General features: G+C 43.0%; 1 protein-coding gene across 1 annotated transcript; it reads right to left on the reverse strand.

Annotated features, from left to right (window-relative positions):
* Positions 1-2,769: 2,769 nt before the first annotated feature.
* On the reverse strand, positions 2,770-21,139 carry morn2 (MORN repeat containing 2). Its single transcript, XM_028820517.2, has 5 exons — positions 21,016-21,139; positions 17,736-17,786; positions 10,480-10,586; positions 7,449-7,585; positions 2,770-3,131 (listed from the first exon to the last, which is right to left on the reverse strand). Exons 1-5 carry the CDS (start codon positions 21,020-21,022, stop codon positions 3,029-3,031), a joined length of 405 nt encoding a protein of 134 aa, XP_028676350.1. The 5' UTR covers positions 21,023-21,139; the 3' UTR covers positions 2,770-3,028.
* Positions 21,140-21,203: the final 64 nt, after the last annotated feature.

The raw sequence follows: 21,203 nt of genomic DNA on the forward strand, positions 1-21,203 counted from the left end.
TGTCTTTGTGCTCCACGGAGCTTCATTGCGTTTGGAATACCTTTTTGTGTTTATTTTAGAAACATTTGGTGCTTTCCCGTTATGACAAGCCAGGGTTTGACGCTGATATCCCCCTCTATTGAAAGTGTTTGGGACAACGTGCTTTGGAACTCTTTAGCACTTGTGACTCCTACTTCGCGACATAAACGCACCGAACGTCCTCCTAACAAAATAGTCAACACCAAAATACAGAAATGGGGATCCCACCCACTGCGTCACATTTAGCTGGATGTGTGCCCTGCTGGCACAGAGTCTGTCCCCAAGAAGGCTCCAGCACAAAATCATGACATAATTGACAAGAGGAAAAAAAAGAGCAATGTGCTGAGCTGCACTGACACAGCAACATGCCGTTAGGCCTCACCCTTCACATCACCCCCTTAAAGGACACGGCACAAAGACGGTTCAGACTTCAAGTGGTCTTCAGATTAGCAGAGACTGACGCCGAACTCGTAACAAAGTCTGCATTCAGGAGGCACAAACAAGCATGAAGCCAACAACATGGGCCTGAACATGTGCTCTGCGGCCATCTGATAACAAAGATTAAAAGAAGGTCAACGCGCCAGGGAAGGGCAGAGTCGAGATGAACTCATCCTGGCATCTCCTACACGACGGCAAAGTCCTTTTTTTTCAAACTAATTTTTGGTCTCCAAAATATCTGAAGCACAGTTTTGGGGGTTTTAGAGAATGTGGTGGTTGCACTTGTTTTTAGACCAGAAAGTGCTTTTAACAGGTCAGGTTAGGTTGCCAGCACCGATCACAGGACGAAGCAGCTTGGCATCCTGATTTGCAACTCCCCACTGAGACAGACACATGGTAATGGTGCCACATGGCCGCAGTGCCGTAACTGACGCTCCCTCACAGTGCAGGTCATGTGCCTCATTTGGGACTCCATGAGCAACACAAAGTCAAATCAGCGGGACCCAAGGAATCTCCAAAGAGACACCTTCAAAATTAAATCACATTGTCCCACAATGCCAGCTTGATTCTTCTGGTGGCACTGCCACATTGCGGCTGCTGTTTTCCTGGTTGCTATGTTGTTCTTGGGCAAGGCAGCTGGGAGTGTGAGGCGCTAGAAAGGGTCCATGTCATGCGCCTCTCGGTTTGTCAGAGTTTGTGCATGCAGGGCACCTCAGAAAGTCTTCAGACCCCCCACCCGTCACCTTTATCACACGTTGTTCGGTTGCGGCCTTGTGCTAAAATCATTTACATTCATTGTTGTCCTTCATCAAGCAAAGCTCAATGACCCCAGAATAACAAAGCGAAATCAGGAATTGAGAAATGTTTGCCAATTTATTAAAAACTAGCTGTCCCCCTGTGGCTGCACCCACATAGTAATGAAACTTTAAAAGTCAATAAAAAAAATGTAATTCTGCCCAAGTGGAAGGTCAAAAGCTGGCACAGCATGTGATCGTGTTCAGCTCTGACGGGAGAGCGTCCCCCACGTGGGCAGAAGAGCATGTGGCCATGATATCTCTGCCAGTGAGCAGCTACCCTCTAAAACACACGTAGCTGTGACGTCTCTCTCAACAACGTCAAACGCTACTGTTTAACAATCTCTAGACGATAATGTCCGCTGAACAAACAGGTATCGCTAGCTAAGCAGAGGCAGGGTGCGCTCCAACACGTGGCGAGTGGCAGAGCGACTCAAACGGAGGCTGGCGCGTGAGTCCGCAGCCTCTCTGTCGGATTTGTGTGAATAAATTGGTGCCGCAAGTGACCTCTTCATACTTAGCATGATGAGAGAAGTCGCAAAATCAACCGGAATGTTCAAGCAAATTCTAGAAAAGAAAACCCGATCTAAATCCATTAAGTAGTTCACTCGTGAAAAGAGGACAGATAGATATTGGATTTTATATCTATACATATAGATATAGATAATAAATTGAATTATCCCACTGGCACTAGTACTCAAAGCTTTAGCTTTTGCTCAGGCGCATCCCATTGTATTGACCGTCGCTGAGATGTTCCTCCACCTTGTTTGGAGTCCACCTGTGGTCAATTCAACAGACTGGATTGATTAAGAAAGACACATCAGTCTATAGAAGGTCCCACAGCTGAGCAAAAACCAAGCCATGAGGTCCAAGGAGTTGTATAAGCAGATTAGTGACAGGACTGTGTGGAGGCTCAAGATCAGGGGAAGGCTATAAAAACAATTCTTCAGTGGTGAAGGCTCCCAAGAGCCCAATGGCCTCCATAATTATCAAATGAAAGAAGTTTGGGAACAACCACAACCCTTCCAGGAGCTGGCGGATCGGCCAAATCGAGCAACTGAGAGAGAAGTGCCTTAGCTAGAAACCTGAGCTCCAGAGCAGCTGTGTAGATATGGTAGAAACTTCCAGAAGGACAACCAACCATTAGGCTTTATGTTAGAGTGGTCAGGCAGAAGCCCCTCCTCAGTAAAAGACACATGAAAGTCCACTTGGAGTTTGCAAAAAGACACCAAAAAGACCCTCAGACTATGAGAAACAAGAATCGCTGGCCTAACGAAGCCGACGTTGAACTGCTTGGCATCATGTCTGGAGGACACCAGAGCACCTGGGCACGGCTCATCATCACCTTGCACAGTAGCACGCCAGTGGTGAAGCATGGTGGAGATAGCATCAGTTAAAATTGGTAGGTCTCTAGTTGATTTTGCTTCTTATCTACAATAGAAGCCTGTTGTTGCTCAATCTTCTAATCCACTTGTCGGACCTAACTTACTTCACCCAAGATCAGGATGCGATACAACCGTTTCCACGCGTTGTCTTTTATAATCGGAGCACAGGCTGTTGAAGTGGTCACACGGTGAGTTAGAGGTAAGGACTGGACTGGTAGCCTGGTAGTTTTAGAGTCCGGGGGCCTAACCACTTCATGACTACACCACACTGCCCACCCGCGCGAATGAGGTACTGGATGCTCTTTGTATTCTGCATCACAAACCTAAGAATCATCTGTTCATACTGTATGTTAAAGCCAGGCAAGGGTGCACAGTGGGTCATCTCTCCTTCTTCTACATTTCCAGCTTAAGCTTCAGTCCAGGAGCTGCTTTATTGTAAAACTTGCCTGTCCACTCCAGTTCTTTGGTGTCAATGTACAGACCTTCACCTTGAAGCCTAAAAATGACAATCAGAAGAGAAAATGAATTAGTAATTTCAATGTTCTGGTAAGGACGCTTCTCCTACTGTGCTGCATTGCTTTTTGGAGTCTTGTTCTCTTCTTATGGGCAATTCCTGGCACAAAACAGAAACCCATCCTGGATGCGGGGATCCAGTCCATTGCAAGGCCCAGCAGGTTTGGGAATCTATTTATGTATATATGAACTGTCATTAGAGGATGAGGGGTTTCTGGCATCCTGGATGCGATGATGGATGGTTCTTTACTCAGCTGGGACGCCTTTATAACAGAACTAGCAGGAGTACCCGGCGTTGCCCGGGAATCTATAACCGGTGAATTTCCCAAATGAAAGAAACATCCATCCATCCATCCATTTTCCAACCCGCTGAATCCGAACACAGGGTCACGGGGGGTCTGCTGGAGCCAATCCCAGCCAACACAGGGCACAAGGCAGGAACCAATCCCGGGCAGGGTGCCAACCCACCGCAGGACACACACAAATACACCCACACACCAAGCACACACTAGGGCCAATTTAGAATTGCCAATCCACCTAACAGAACATAGAAATCGAACAAACATTTTTCTGATTGACATTTTATTGTAATAGGTAATATAAGTGTTAACTTTAGAGGCTTTGGATACAGTATATTTTTTGTGTTGTCCTGGGGTTCCGAAAATGAACAAATTGTAAGGATTGCCCACTGTAGAACACGTTACGTAGAGTTGTCTGTATAAAAAGCATGAATTGAATCACTTGGAGTGATTGCCCTTCAGCCTTAGTAATTCACATAGCAAAATCCAAACAAATAGGAAATTGTAGCCTTTTGAAATCAAAGGGTAAATCACTCGGAATCAGCGGAATTCTTTGTATGAAAACATGTTGACGTCTTGCGCGAGGTTTGAGATGGCCTTGAAATAGACCTTTTTTGTGGCATCAGAAGTGGCCTTTCTAATGCTATGTCTTTTTTTTGGTGGCATGGGTATATTAGCGAAAAGCAGGACAATTATAATGTGTCATAGCACCAGAGTGAGATGAATGTACGTTATTTAGAAAGGGAAAAAAAGTAACCAGTCAGTCAGAAAGACCAAGACTGAAATCTTACTTTGAGTCGGAAAGCGAGCAAATAGCACCACAAATACGGAAAGCCAGTCACGCGCACTGGGTTGTTCACGTTTTACATCCATACGGCAGTTCCCCTTCACGCGATGAAAGCAGTCGGCTTTCTCATACTTGGACACTTCCGCAATGTCTTGGCAAGTTAAAGAAACATTGGTAAAGAGGGATGCACAGAGACCAAACGTGCTGCTGTTAATGTCTATTGCAACGTGCGGCCATCTTGTCAATGAATATTACAGGGACTTTTTGCGAATGTTGTGTCGGTCAAAAGGTGTCCTGCGCTTGACCAAGGACATTTTTCCAAATCAAACATACCCCATGACCTCCTCCTGGTCACAAAGCAGCCCCATGCCCAGTTTGGTGGCGATCGGACGCCCGGTGCAGATTTGTATGGCGGACAAACAAACATACATAGACTCTGCTTTATATATTAGACTAGCTATGTGTGCCCAACTACATTGCGTGTGTTAAAGTTGTCTGTGAAGGGCTCCCTGTTTAAACGCAGCTGCCAGTCGTGAACTGGGCCCTTCGTCGCACAGCATTATGATTTTTTATAAGGGAAACAAAATTACAAAACAAAACCCTTGGACATTGATTCGATAGGAACGGCCTACTCGGAATCACAGTCCGAATAATAATTATGTGGTGGTGGAGGAGCATTTCTGCTTCTCTCCGTTCACAGACCGTCTCGTTTTCACGACGCTGTCGTTTCCTCTCACGATCTCTTCTCAACCTTTCTCCTATCTCGCAGGTTGCTTTGTGGCAATCCAAAGAGTAAGGCAATATACACGGAGCAATGGTTATAAAAGGGGGACACATAGGTATCCAGGCTCTTTAAAGCACAAATAGGGATCACTTCACTGACATGTGAGCAAGCCACGGTACAACTGTGAGACGCGCAGCACTCGCCGGCTACAACGTAACAATAACAATTTCCGGAACGTGCTGTTACATTGTCATTCATTTTACCCACTGTCTTTCTTTCATTCATATGTTACGTAGGCACGTACCTTTTATCTTTGTCAATCTCATTCTCTAACCAGCGTAACACTGTCCACCACCCCTTTCGTTATTCCGGCACATTGTTGACATCCGTGAGTAACAACAACGTACTAAACTGGAAGGTGGTCTACGCATGCGTGGGATTCGCGGACAAACAAAGATCAAGATCCAAATGAAGATTATATATAAAGATTAGTTAATTTAAAGCACAACAATTTGTTTAGTTTGAATGTCTGTGTTTTGAGGTGTGACTGGAGTGCTACAGTCTTCAGTAGTATAAGCCTGGAGGAGATTCTTAATGCAATGCCTATGTTTTAGCTGTCTCTCTACTGCCATCTAGTGCTTCTTCTTCTAATTCATTCGCGGACAAACAACGATCAAGATCCAAATGAAGATTATATATAGAGATGGTGGATGGAGACTGCCTCCCAGGGCCATCTGTGCATGATAGGTGGCAGCACAACTCTAGTGGATCTCCCATGTATAGACCCATAGGCCTGGATGGGGGATGTAGTTTTGATGGCTGGTCCTGGTGGGTTTCGTGGGACCCACCAGGGGTGTGAGATTAACCAGAAAGATATTCCATTAAATGGGTATCACACTACACCAAATAAAATATCATTTCTTGCTGACCTTTTTTTTTATACAAGCATATGCACTTCCTGGCCACTTTATTAGGTACACCTTGCTAGTTCTCGGGTGGACCCCCTTTTGTGTTCATAATTCTCCATAGCATAGTTCATTCAACAAGGTGCTAGAAAACTTCCTCAGGGATTTTGGTCCACATTGGCATGACAGCATCACGCAGTTGCTGCAGATTTGTCAGCTGCACATCCATGATGCGAATCTCCCGTTCCAGCACATCCCCAAGGTGCTCTACTGGATTGAGATCTGGTGACTGTGGAGGGCATTTGAGTGCAGTGAACTCATTGTCATGTTCAAGAAACCAGCTGGAGATGATCTGAGGTTTGGGACATGGTATGTTATCCTGCTGGCAGGGGCCACCAGAAAATGGGTACACTATGGTCATTAATGGACGGAAATGTCAGCAACAATACTCAGGTAGGTGGTGGCAGTTAAACGATACTCAGTTAGTCCTAAGGGGCCCAAAGTGTGGCAAGAAAATATCCCCCACACCATCACACCACCTCCAGCAGCCTGAACTGTTGACGCAAGGCAGGATGGATCCCTGCTTTCATGTTGCTGATGCCAAATTCTAACCCTACCATCCAAATGTTGCAGAAGAAATCGAGACTCGGCAGATCATGCAACATTTCTCCAATATTCAGTTGTCCAATTTTGATGAATTGCTGCATTAGTTGCCTGTTTTTAGCTGGCAGGAGTGGCACTTGGTGTGGTCTCCTCCTGCTGAAGCCCACCTGCTTCAAGGTTAGTCGTGTTGTGTGTTCAGAACGGCTCTTCTGCACACCTCGGTTATAACGAGTGCTTATTTGAGTTACTGTTGCCCTTCTATCAGCTCAAACCAGTCTGTCCATTCTCCTCTGACCTCTGGCATCAACATGGCATTTTCCCCCAGAGAACTGCCGCTCACTGGATATTTTCCCTTTTTCGGACCATTCTCTGTAAACACTAGAGATGATCAGCAGATCAGCCAGCAGTTTCTGAAATACTAGGAGCAGCCCATCTGGCACCAACAACGGTGCCACGTTCAAAGTCTCTTCACTCAGCTTTCTTCCCCATTCTGAAGCAGGTCGTCTTGACAGTTCCTACATTGACTTGCTGCCATGTGATTGGCTGATTAGAGATTTGCGTTAACAAGCAGTTGAACAGGTGAAACCTAATAAAGTGGCCTCGGAGTGTATAATGAAATGAGGAGGGAGATCAAGGTCACATCAAAGCTCAGGGAAATCGAATAACGGGTTACCTACAGATTGGAAGGACACTTACATGACATTTTCCATGGGGAATCCTTGAATTTTCTCTAATTGCCATAGCAAACGAACACACCGTCATTTCTGCCTTTTACCTCTAAACAGGAACAGTAGACTGAAAAGATGAACAGGGAGGTCCACAGGAGATATTTTAAACTTTTCAGGTGATAGGCCTCACCCCGAGAGTCTTGTCAAGCCAAACATGAGTGCAGTGTATTTTGGGAAAGCTAACGTATTTAAGAGATAGAATTACAGGCTTTTACAATTGTTGGAGCTCATAAGAGGCCACAAGTTCTACTCACTTGTTTGTGTGGAAATCTCCGATATATTTTGAGCCATCCTGAAACATGTAGATCCCTCTTCCATGGAAAGTGTTGTCTTTGAATTCGCCTTCATAAGAAGCACCTGACGGGTATGTGAGTCGTCCTGTCCCATTCATCTAGAATTGTGAGGAATGTGTTAGTCTTGGCAGTTAACCGAGTCCACCGTAATTATCAGAAGAGAGCATAATTACTGATAATTGAGAACGAACTAAGGATGTGATTTTATGGCAGACAATATAAGCTCAGCAATACAGCAGCCGAGGAGCTGAGCAGTGCAGCAAAGCACAAGGATGACGTGTGCAAATGTCATTACGCTTACAGTGCCACCTCGAAGCCACACTTCGTCCACTCCACCTCCAGGTGCAGGAATACGACAGCGAGTGTGCCATACCAGTAAAGTGCCTTGGGATAGAGAGTGGCATTGCAGGGAAAAAAAGTCAGGAGTGCTCTCCCCTGGACTCTCTCATATACTCAGATATGGGGATGGATATTTGAGGAGTAAACAGCAAGACAAGGGTGTACATTAAAGAACCATCAACAACAAATCAAATCAAGTTAATAATATATTGAGCAATTATTATAAAAGTAAAGTTGAATAAATAGGACTCAGCAGCTGCATGAATCAACCACTTCTGGTTGGTGGAAATAGCCCCAAAGTTGATATAAATCTACGTTTTGTACCGAATACTTGTATCCAAAATTAGGTTGACTGAAGTGAACGTGTACTCAAGTTATTGTGTTTACACACAGACAGACAGACAGGCACACAGACGTAATTCCAAGAAATGGTATTCTCAGACTCAGGGATGTCTAAAACGTCGAGATTCACCAAAATCTCAAAATCAAATTTTTGGACAATTCTAATACTTTGTACACGAGAAAGTAAAAAAGATAAAAGATTTTATTGCTTCACTCTTTTCCTCTCACTGTCTTTCATTGATTTTAATGACCTGTCCTTGTGATCTTTTTGTTACAATGCCTTGTAATCTTGTCTGCTTTGTTAAAACACCTTTCAAGTTAATTTTTTAATCTACTTATTATCAATATTATTCTTTATCCATATAACATACTGTACTAGCTGTCCGCTGCGGCTCCACCCACATAGTATTGAAACAGGACAAACTTTAAAAATCAATAAAAAAAAAAATGTAATTCTGGCCAAGCGGAAGGCAGGTACGCCCTGACGTCAAACGTTGGCACTGTATCTGATGATGTTCAGCTCTGATGGGAGAGTGTCCGCTGCATGTGGAAAAAAGCACATGGCTCTCTGGCAATCGGCAGCTGCCCTCTAAAACGTACGGAGCTCTGATCTCTCTCTGAAAAATGTCACACATTACTCCTTAACAATCTGTAGATGATAATGTCAGTTAAACAAACAGGTATCGCTAGCTAAGTGGAGGCGAGGTGCGCTCCAACATGTGGCGATACGTAGAGCGACTTGAACGGAGGGTGGCATGTGAGTGAGGAAGGCCCTGTCTGCCTGTGCTCGGGCTGGCCACAAAATAATTTTTATGGGTCACCGCCTTGAAACAGGTGGAGAATCCCACCCTTGTCGCCATTGTGAAAGCCAGCCCGACCACAGACAGACACTGTCTTAAATCCACCACACGTTTATTTACAGTACCTACAAGTAAAGTCCTGCACAGCACACAGTGCTTCACGCACCAAACACCTCTCTTTCTGGCTCTCTCAATGGTCCTTTTCGGGCCGCCTTCTAACACTCTCCAAAGCCTTACCTTCTGTCACCCGACACCAGCTCTCCGACTGTTGGAAGGCGGCCCCTTTTATGCTGTCCTGGATATGCTCCAGGTGCCCCTTGATGAATTTTCGCCGGCACTTCCTGGTGTGGCGGAAGTGCCGGCTGAGCAACCAGAAGCACTCCGGGTGACCCTGGACTACCTTTAGCCAGCAATTTCTGGTATGGCGGAAGTTCTGGCTTCCAGGGCTTCAGGAACCAGAACCTGCCCTGTGACCCCCATAGCAACCAGGGTGGCTGTCCTCTCCTAGCAGAGGCGCTATATAGGCGTCCCAACTGGGTGCCCGTGACAATATATACATTCATGACATTCGTAGTCTGAATCACAATCTGATTGTATGGGTGGTTACCTACCAGGTAACACTTGTGGTTGGTCTGCAAGTCGGCAAACATCTGCCACGGTGCCCTCTTCAGTTGCGAGAAGCAGATCATAGAATGTTGCATTGTTTACTGTCTAATAATGCAAAGAGTATGCGACACGTGTTTCACCCTAATTCTGGTGCAGTGAGTGTGTACGCCTGATGAGCCCAGAATTAGGGCGAAACACGTGTCGCATACTCTTTGCCAGTAAACTATGCAATATATATATAAAAATTACTAGCTGTGTTACCCATCTAAGATGGATTGAAATCAAAAGGTATTTTCCCATCACAGGAACCAATGAGGTCCTGTACAATGTAGGCCCTGGGCCACTTGTCGGGTCCCTGGCCATTTTTTGTGTTGCTCTACCACTGCACAACAGGAATGGTAACCTTTGTGCAAAATATACTGTATGTCACACTGGTGAGGCCTCATCTGGAGTCCTGCATGCAGTTTGGGTCTTCAGGCTACAATAAGGACACAGCAGCACTAGAAAAGGTCCAGAGAAGAGCGACTAGGCTGATTCAGGGCTACAGGGGGTGAGTTATGAGGAAAGATTAAAAGAGCTGAGCCTTTACAGTTTAAGAGGAGACCTGACTGAAGTGTTTAAATTATGAAGGGAATTAGTCCAGTGGATCGAGACTGTGGCTTTAGAACATTAGAACAATCTAGACGAGAACAGGCCATTCAGCCCAACAAAACCCACCAGTCCTATTGTAGCCTGGAGACCAAAACTGCATCCAGTCCTTCAGATGAGGCCTCACCAGTGTGTTGGAAACTTATTGGTGCCTTTGAGGGGATCATGACCCCCAGTTTGATAAACCATTATTTTCGATCACTGTACAAGTCAAATTTCAAACCAGTGGTTACCACACCTAGGAATTGTCTCATTACCTTGTCATCTTCCCAATGTCCAGTGTAAATGACCCCATTGGCAGATGTGTGCGTGCCATGGCCACATCTTATCACTGTTCCATCAGAAGATTTGACGCATTCTCCATCTGTAATACAATTTAATTCCATAAACACAAAGATCCACCATACACGCAGAAACAACTTTGGCAGTTTAAAGGAGCTATGATGCCTTAAAATTCTTGTGTAAATGAGAATGAAAAGAAAAAGTGAATACAACACAAACAAAAGCTAGGGTTATCTATAGAACCAACATGTTACGACTACGTGCACACTACCGCATTTTTATTTAAAAACACAGACAATAGTCTCTGTTTTTGCCTTCTCTGCCACATTACGATTGGTGGTTTTAACCCCTGAAAATGAAGACTTTGGAAAATGCTCTCCCGGGCCACGAAGTTCTGACATCGCTGGCTCAACATTGCATTGCGGATGGATGAAAGTGGAGATTCAAGAACGCAGATGCTAATCACGCTCTGATTGGTTTGTGCCTATTAATGGATTTTCCCTGACTGGATCCTGCTTATTATAACCTCTCATTCTCTGATTGGTCACCATTCACGGAAGAAAATTTCAGTGTGGGCAGATACTTTTGCAAACAATGTGAAAACGTTAGTGCCGTATCTCAGCCAGGGCGTCTCCAGAATGGGGTTCAACTGCTTGATTTGTGTCTTTGTGAATGAATGAATTTCCCCTTGGGATTAATAAAGTATGCATCTATCTATCTATCTATCTATCTATCTATCTATCTATCTATCTATCTATCTATCTATCTATCTATCTATCTATCTATCTATCATATACTACCTTTCATATCTATCTATCTATGTATCATATAGTGCCTTTCATGTCTATCTATCTATCTATCTATCTATCTATCATATACTGCCTTTCATATCTATCTATCTATCTATCTATCTATCATATAGTGCCTTTCATGTCTATCTATCTATCTATCTATCTATCTATCTTGTACATTTTTGCTTTACTTGTATGTGTTACTATTTCCTTAGTTAAAGATTTGCATTACTCTTCCCCTTTTATGTATCTGTATATAGCACTAGGGGTGGAGTGGCGGCTCTGAGGCTAATGATCTGTGCTGGTATCCAGAAGGTTGCAGGTTTGAATCCCCGTCACTGCCAAAAGAGATCCTACTCTGCTGGGCCCTTGAGCAAGACCCTTAACCTGTAATTGCTCGTGGGGCGCTGTACAATGCCTGACCCTGCGCTCTGACCCCAAGGGGTATGCGAAAACTAACACATTCCTAATACAAGAAATTGTATAAGGCGAAATAAAGAACAAAAAAAAAAAAAAAGGGTGTTGCACCATGTTAGCCACTATGGATGAAGTGAGATGTTAAGCAAAATGACCCCTTTTATTGACTAACTAGGAAGATTACAATATGCAAGCTTTCGAGGCAACTCAGGTCCCTTCTTCAGGCAAGACGGAATACAGAAACTGGAGTTCCCTGTGCTTATATTGACACCAGGACAGAGATAGCTTTGAAAAACCTTTAAGTAAGACATCTTAGATGTAAAAAATTAATAGACTTCTTCAGGCTAAGATTCATTTACTGTAGTATCTGCATATAAACCCGTGTCATGTTTAATGAGTTTTGTGGGTGGCCAATCACCACCAGGATCTGCCCTCTGCCCTATAAACCCAGAGGGTCTCTCATAGTTTCTGGAGGTTCATTGTGAATGCGCTCCGGAGTTGGTGAGTTGCTTCTTGTGTTTTGCTGTGCTTGTGCACTTTAATGAATTTTTGACTGGACATTCTATTTTCCGCTTCATATCTGGATTTTGTGTTTGCTTTGGATTGCCTTATTCTTTTAGACAACTGCTTTGTGCCTCTTGTGTGCTGACAGAGCATTCTGAGAAAATCTTCTTCCTCTTCCGGCTGCTCCCATTAGGGGTCGCCACAGCAGATCATCATCTTCCACATCTTGCTGTCCTCTGCATCTTACTCTGTTACACTCATCACCTGCATGTCCTCTCTCACCACATCCATAAACCTTCACTTAAATCTTTTTATTCTGTGAGGATTCTGTGGTTGACCTTATTCTAGCTGGGGTTTGGTGATATACCGCCCTCTAGTGGTCATTTTGGGAAATATCTTAGAAGGATTTGGAACTCTTTTAAGTTCATAAAAGGTTGAGTGGATAGAGATTGTTTTCACTTAAAAACGCCTTTAAGTGAAAATGTGGTTGTGTGGATGTAGCCTAAGACTAAAAGTATCTGCAACCTTATCAAGAAGGCAGAAAAAAAGAACACTTAAAACGGATCACCCTTTGGATTCACAGAACCAACGTCTGAGTGATAAGCATATTGTACAGGCTGAAGAGTTGAAAGCATGAAAATGTAACATATATCGCAAGGGACGCCCCAGTAATGGAAGGATGGGGGAAGGCAGCTTATCAGGGACACTGCCTCCCCCAAGGACGATAGATGGCAACCTCCCTTGACTGCAGCGGTGCCCTGGATGCCCGCAGGGCACTATGGGACTTGGAGTTCCGCAACATAGCCCTGCTGGGTACCGTGAGTGCCACCAGGAGATGCTGCAAAGAGACTGGGGAGTCCCTACTGTTTGCATAGCCCGGAAGTACTCCAACGTCACAGGGACGGAAGCACAGAAGTACTGCTGGGCTAAAGAAAACCTCAAGTCTTCCATCTGACCCGGAAGTGCTAGCAAGTCACGGGGTCAGGACAGGAGAATGGAAGCCCTTCTGGGTCAAGGACTATATAAAGGACTGGTGGAGACCCAGCAAGCAAGCCGGAGTCGGGAGGAGTGTGACAGAGCTTACTGGGAGGTGGAGAAGAGAATTATTGTGTGCGTATTACTGTTATTATTACTGGTTGATTGTGGTGGAGGTGCTTTGGGCAACAGAAGATTAAACAACTTCTTGGTGCGTTTTACTGGTGTTGTCAGTGTCTGTGTGTTGGGTTAAGCGCTGGTATAGCGCCATCTAGTGTTACAATATTTACATGGCTATAGTGCGGATGTAATTTCAGTTCAACCACAGACGAAGATCACAAAAAAATTGAATCGGGATGAATAACGTTAATCCCACGCTAACATTTCTTCCATCTCGACTATCCTTTTTTATCCTTCTGGTGGCGTTCGGTTTCATTTTTCTTCTAGCAAGTGTGTTTGTCCTTTTGGGTGTGTTCTGTTTTTCCTGACTTTATTTTTACTAAGACACCATCAGGTAACAATTGGACTTTTGACAGATGAATACGTTTACTGTCACGTGCGCAGAAACCCATGAAATTCATACTTGCATGACTGACAAACATTTCTGCCGCTATGATCAGCAAGTGCTAATCAAAGGTGAATGAGACTTCTGGATTCTTCCTTTGCCAACCTGAATAAATAATATTGCAAGGTGAAAAGCACGTAAAAGAGTACCTTTATTTATTTATGTCTTTATTTGTTTTGCTAAGGCTTTTAATCTTCACACCACAAATGAGTACACAAATATACCATCACCATCAGCACCAGATTAAAAGCCATTTTTCGGGTTTAAGCCTCTTCCTATTGGTTAATCCCTTGCTCTCGATTACTTGTACCTGGTGTAGGTGGTAGGCTACCAAAGATTTTTTTCACGCTGCTTGTACTTTTCTCACATTTAAGATGGCAAAACATTCAGGCAGTAAGTTTTTTGGTAGTCAGTTTCGCAAACAAAATATACAGAGATTATTTAACATACTGTAAATGTACCAAGCAATGGGTGCATTTATCAAATGATAATAAATGAAATATTAAAAACCTAATGACCTCACTGTTCTCACTGTTACAATCCACAGGAAACACTTGGTAAAAGTAGACCCACAGTTAGCGGTGCGCTCTTCCCTCTCCTTAATGTTAACATTGCCGGTGTAGCTGTGACTGGACTTTCCCTGTTGTTCTGTCTCTCCCACTCCTTCACTCTCCCCAGTTCTGCAAGAACAACCCACTGTCCTCTCTCTGAAGGTCTCTACCTTTCATCTTGAATGTTCTTGAACCTTGTGGAATATGGCGACTCCCTCCCTGTTCCCTTCTAAGGGGGTTAACTGTCAGTGAAGCCTTTAGCCCTATGGTGTACCAGCGCCAATCTGAAGAGCAACCTATTTGACGATGCATTGAGAAGTGATCTTCAAAATATTCACATTGATGAAGAGATCAATTTGGCACCGCTTTCATACAAAAGGTCATCTGGAAGTATGTCATGTGGAATTTACAATCTCAGATGTTTGGCACGAATGTGTCCCTTTGTGATTTCTTCACAGGCATTTTCTTGCTGACACTGCGCTCAGTCTTAAATTACTAATGACTTCTTCATCACCGTCACTTTTAAAAACGAAGATATTTTGTCTGTGGGATCATTTCACCACATCAGGCTTCTGTCGAATCCTATTTATTATGCTAGAGCTGCTGAAGTTTGGTAATTTTGGAAAAACGCAGGTACAGTTACCATTTTGAAGAACACTTCCATTTTTTGAGCAATTCGTCTTAAAATAAAATCATGCGCTGAATGACCTCCTTCTCTTCAAACTAATCATCCCAATTTTCCACAGCCTCTTGTGTGTTTGCCAGTTTGAAAGCGAGTAGCTCTAAAAGACTTCTGGCCACCTACTGTCTACAATCAGGGAAAAGTAATTGATGGCAAGGAATTAACCAACAGGAACAGGCCAAGTGGGGTGGTCCTTATCTTGATTGACATGTGACAAAATCATCATGAAGAGAGGCATTGGGATATAAATAGCACTGGCAATAAAAGAGCCATTTTGAATTCCTTGTTAGTTGTGATTATACTGATATTCTGTATGATGGTCCACAAGGCTCTATTCTGGGTCTGCTGCTCTTTTCGATTTACATGCTTCCGTTAGGTCAGATTATCTCAGGACATAACGTGAGCTACCACAGCTATGCTGATGACACACAACTGTATTTATCAATAGCACCTGATGACCTCGACTCTCTTGATTCACTGACACAATGTCTTACTTGTGTTTCCGAATGGATGAGTAGTAATTTTCTCAAACTAAATAAAGAGAAAACAGAAATTTTACTGATTGGTAAAAATGGATATAATGAGGTAATTAGAAATAAACTTGATGCATTAGAATTAAAAGTCAAGACGGAGGTAAAGAATTTAGGCGTAACTATTGACTCAGACCTGAATTTTAAATCTCATATTAATCAGATTACTAGGACAGCATTTTTTCACTTAGGAAATATAACAAAAGTTAGACCTCTTATAACATTGCAAGATGCTGAGAAATTAGTTCACGCTTTTGTTTTCAGTCGGCTAGATTACTGTACCGCACTCTTCTCAGGACCACCAAAAAAGACATCAATCGATTACAACGAGTGCAGAATGGAGCTGCCAGAATCTTAACTAGGAAAAGAAAATCCAAGCACATCACACCAGTCTTAGCGTCACTGCACTGGTTACCTGTGCCATTTAGAATTGACTTTAAAATACTGCTTATGGTTTGCAAAGCCTTAAATAATCTGCTCACTCCTCTATCTCAGAATGCCTCTCACCTTACACTCCAAATCATAACCTTAGATCTTCAAATGAGTGTCTGCTTAGAATTCCAAGAGCTAAACTTCAAAGAAGTGGTGAGGCAGCCTTCTGCTGTTATGCACCTAAAATCTGGAATGCGAGTTTACTGATAGAAATTCACCAGGCTAATACGGTGGAGCACTTTAAAAAAAACTAAAAACTCATTACTTTAACACGGCTTTCTCAGAGCTTCATTTTAATTTAATCCTGATACTCTGTATATGCATCTAATTATCAATATCATTCCTGGTGGCTCCATAATCCGTACTAACCCCTACTTTCTCTTCTGTTCTTTTTCCGGTTTTCTGTGGTGGCGATCTGCGCCACCACCACCTGATCAAAGCACCGTGATGCCCCTCCATTGATGGATTAAAGGCCAGAGGTCCACATGACCAGCATCATCAAGTTCGTCCATGAGAACCCTAAATACCATGAGGACTGATTGAGGTCATTTATGTTAGGTAGAATGCCTAGAGGGGGCTGGGTGGTCTCGTGACCTCGGACCCCCTGCAGATTTTTTTGTTTCTCCAGCCGTCTGGAGTTTTTTTTTGTTTTTTCTGTCCTCCCTGGCCATCGGACCTTACTTTAATTCTATGTTAATTAGTGTTCCCTAATTCTATTTTCTTATTTATTTTGTCTTTTTTCTCTTTCTTCATTATGTAAAGCACTTTGACTGACATCATTTGTATGAAAATGTGCTCTAGAAATAAATGTTGTTGTTGTTGTGTTGTTCGTGGAACAAAAATGGTCTTTTGGAAATCAGGCCATTGTGAAAAAACACCTGTAATAATAATGAAATAATGACTTTGTATTTCATAATAATTAGATGAATTTTATTTAATTATGCATTTTTTTCAAATTTTATGGACTCATTTATATTTTTTACATGTAACTAATTATTTCATAATTGCCGTTTTATTTATTTTATGTTGGTACAAATGGTATTCCATACTTTATTAGGAAAAAATAAATAAACATAAATATATATGGCACAGATGAATGAATGTCTGTTGTATAATAATGGAGAAAAACCACAGAATTTTAAAACTGTTTGTGTCTTAATGACTAATATGTTCTTGGGATGAGACCCTTTCCTTTACTATTGGTCAACATCACCTGTAGCCTCATCGTCTTTGGCCTTCTCCCTTCCATCATGGAGCTCCTCTTCATCCAGTCACCCTCTGCCTTTTGCTCCACAAGGCCAAACCACCTTATTAATTATATTAATGTGAATTTCCCATTGGGATTAATAAATTATCTATCTATCTATCTATCTATCTATCTATCTATCTATCTATCTATCTATCTATCTATCTATCTATCTATCTATCTATCTATATTCTGTTCCTCCTCAGCATAACAAGCTATTACCTCCACACCTAATATTTCTCTTAAGTCAGCATTTGTATTCCTCTCACTCCATGACACCCCACACTTCTACTTGGCCTCACTAATCTTTCCAGCTTTGCTTTATTTTTTTCATCTTCATTGGCCACGTCTCCCATCCTGCTCCTCACACAGCTGCCATAAACACTTCCCTTCAACACCACAGAGACTCCTTAGGAAGCAGGAATGGGGGAACGACTCCTGGAGTTTTTTCCCTGCACCACTCACTCTGGAATGCTTACTAATAAATTGCTGTGTTGATTTTGTTGGTCTGCTTCATGTACCACAAAAATTTACTCACCGTATCTGTCGCCATTTGCAAACATGAAAGAAATCTTCAGTGCTTCAGATTCTGCTCAAGAACAAAAACATAAGCAGGTGTTATAAAACAGTATACATGTAAATGGGGGGAAACTGATGCATAGGTAACTACAGTCAGCGATAGAAAGCTAATTTGTGGGGCACATTCTTCACTTTTGTCTAAATCCACTACCTAGAAGACATGTTTATTATGTAATTGTCATAAGAGTTTTAATAACAATGATGCAGTTCATTGATCATTTCTTGCGTTTATTTTATCCGTGTTTCAATATTATTCTCCTGTTTGAATTTCTGCTGCTGATTGCTAACCTGAGACTATTAGATAGAGCCATTTACAATATTCATTTATTTATTACCTAATCTATCAAGATTTCTCTACATACAGCTGTCACGTCTCTACCTTTTCTCTAAAAACTCTACCAGAATGGTAGACATTCTTCAACCTCGGCTCGTCCTGCTCCATTTATAGCAGTTAGACAATGTTATGATATTTTAGAGTTCCCAACCCCAAGTGTAAAGTATCAAAAACTTCCAAAAATGCCCACTAGACTGGGATAGTCCCATCCAACCCTGGCAAGATATAAACATAGGATATTTTTAAAAGAAAAAAATATTTATTCTTAAACAAAAATTCTCTATAATGACATGTAGCTCCATGGAGCACAAAAAGGGAAAAAGGAGTTGCCAGCAACAGCAAAGTCCCAATACAGAAATCTAAAGGCAATGTCAAAAAACAGCAAAAAGGTCAAAGTCCCAGAAATCAAAAAAGACACAGAAATAATCATAACACTTGCCAGCCCCCCAAGTGTATTCCAATGAACCGCAAGGGACTGTGGGCTGACCCTACATTTATAAGGCTGAGGGCAGTCCCATGCAGTGATGGACAGGTGGTCCCGCCTTTTAGGGAAAGGGGAACCACCCACAAAATGCACAAAATGTAACCAAAGCATATATATTGTACATAAACAGGCAAAATCAAATACAAAGAATAAACAGAAATAAAACAAACACAAACGAGTGAATTGAAAATGAAGACAGGATTTGAACCCCCCCAGCAGGGGAGGAACCCTGGCTGAAATATCACAAACACAAAGTATCTGGCTAATCTTATTAGCAATAATGGCTGAACATTCTTAGCAGGAAGATGTACAGGCCAATTTTCTTGTTGTTTCCTTCCTAGAATGTGTCAAATGTGGACTGATCTTCCAGGGGATGAAATGCTGACTTCTAACATTGCTTCTTTTAAATTTAAGCTTGACATAGAATGGCAATCAGTTTCTGTTCCATCCGATATGTGACATATCATGGAGGGCGGGTGCGTCTGGGGAAATGTCATTTAATCCAATAAGCATATCTGTACTAAAGCGGTTTCGTTTTGTGAAGACGTGAGTCTGTTGCCTTCGCTGAAATTGACTGCTTGAACAGGTTGTGTTGTTTGGGAGCCACCAACTGACTCTGGGAAGCCGCTGCGTCTGACTGTGGGGCGAGCACCACAGCGCAATATGCGCCTCGGTGGGACGCTGCTGCGTGAAGACATATCATGGAGGGTATATGCGGTGGTCCATGCAGTAGTTCCCCCTACAGGCTAACTTCTGAATCCTAACCATCATTAAACCTCAGATATTCTGTCTTCTTCTTATTATTTGGTTTCAACCCTTTATCTTCCAAAGCCCTTCTCCATTCGTCCCAACTTCCTCTCCACTTCCTCCTTTCTGGTGTTACACAACCCAATGTCATCGGCACAAAGCTTGCACCAGGGGGTTAACATATTCATAAACCAGACTGAACAACAACAACATTTATTTCTATAGCACATTTTCATAATGATGTAGCGCAAAGTGCTTTACAGGATGAAGAAAGAAAAAACATAAAAATAAAATTAGGCAATACTAATTAACATAGAATAAAAGTAAGGTCTGATGGATGGTCAGGGAGGACAGAAAAAAACAAAACAAAAAAAACTCCAGAGAAAAAAAAAACCAAAATTTGCAGGGGTTCCAAGGCCACAAGACCACTTGCCCAGACCCCACTAGGCATTCTACCTAACATTAATGATCTCAATCAGCCCCATGGTTTTCAGGCTCCATGTGGAAGAATTACACGATGATGGTCATGTGGACCTCTGGACTTCAGATTGAAGGCTGAAGAGGTAAGGACTTCAAGAAGACCCCTGGTGCAGACCTCCTCTAACTGGGGTTACCCCAATCTGAGCCCTCATTCCCTCAAACATATCCTGGAGAATCTTCATCAACTTCTCTGCTCCTATGCTCTCCCTTTTCACAGGGCACATAAGCCTTCTCAACACCAATACCCGCCACATGGCAACCTTTTTCTCCATGCGTCTCTGTCAGCTGTCTGAATGCAAAGACTAGCAGCAGTTGTTCTTCTCCCTGGCATAAACCCAAACTGGTGGTCTTTTCCATATACCTTCTCTCAATATACAGACGGTTGTGGCGAGCGCCCTCTTCAACTCGGTGGTGTGCTGGGGAGGCAGCATAAAGAAGAGGGACGCCTCACGCCTGGACAAACTGGTGAGGAAGGCAGTCTCTATTGTAGACACGGAGTTGGACAGTTTGACATCCGTGGCAGAGCGATGGGCGCTGAGCAGACTCCTGACAATCATGGAGAATCCACTGCATCCACTGAACAGGATCATCTCCAGACAGAGGAGCAGCTTCAGCGACAGACTGCTGTCATCGTCCTGCTGCACTGACAGACTGAGGAGATCGGTCCTCCCCCACACTATGCGACTCTTCAGTTCCACCCGGGGGGGGTAAATGTTAACATTATACAAAGTTACTGTCTGTTATATCTGCATTTTAATCACTCTAATTTATGTTGTTTTTTATCAGTATGCTGCTGGAGTATGTGAATTTCCCCTTGGGATTAATAAAGTATCTATCTATATTTACATTGTGTGTGACATCAGCAGGGCCGGATTTTCCTATAGGCTAACTAGGCTTCAGCCTAGGGCCTCAAGATCAAGAGGGGCCTACATTCAAATTGTTAGCAAAATTGTATTATCTCTCATGTAATTTACAAACTTAAAAATGGAAGGTGAAAGGGCCTCATAAGTGGAATAGCCTAGGGCCTCTTTTCATATAAATCCGGCCCTGGACATCAGCTTTAACCCTCTATAACTTCCACAATCGTGAAAGTCTCCCTTCCCTTTGTACGTTATGTACGAACAATCCCACTGTTCCTCTACTTCTCTCTGTTCATAAATATTCTGTATTAAATCCCACAACACATCAACTTACCTGCCATGAGTCCGCCTTAGTAAGAATCACACGAGATTGTGTTCGTATGAGGCAGCAGAATGCGGCAGCTGGCAGTTCGCGGCAGCAAAAGGCAGGACGCCGAAAACATCTCCATGGTAACGCGCGCTAAGGAAGCTGTGGAGCAGGCGGGGGAGGGAAAAGGACTGCTTGACCCGGAAGAAGTTGCC

This window comes from Erpetoichthys calabaricus, chromosome 15, assembly GCF_900747795.2.
Source record: "Erpetoichthys calabaricus chromosome 15, fErpCal1.3, whole genome shotgun sequence".
NCBI lineage: Eukaryota > Metazoa > Chordata > Cladistia > Polypteriformes > Polypteridae > Erpetoichthys > Erpetoichthys calabaricus.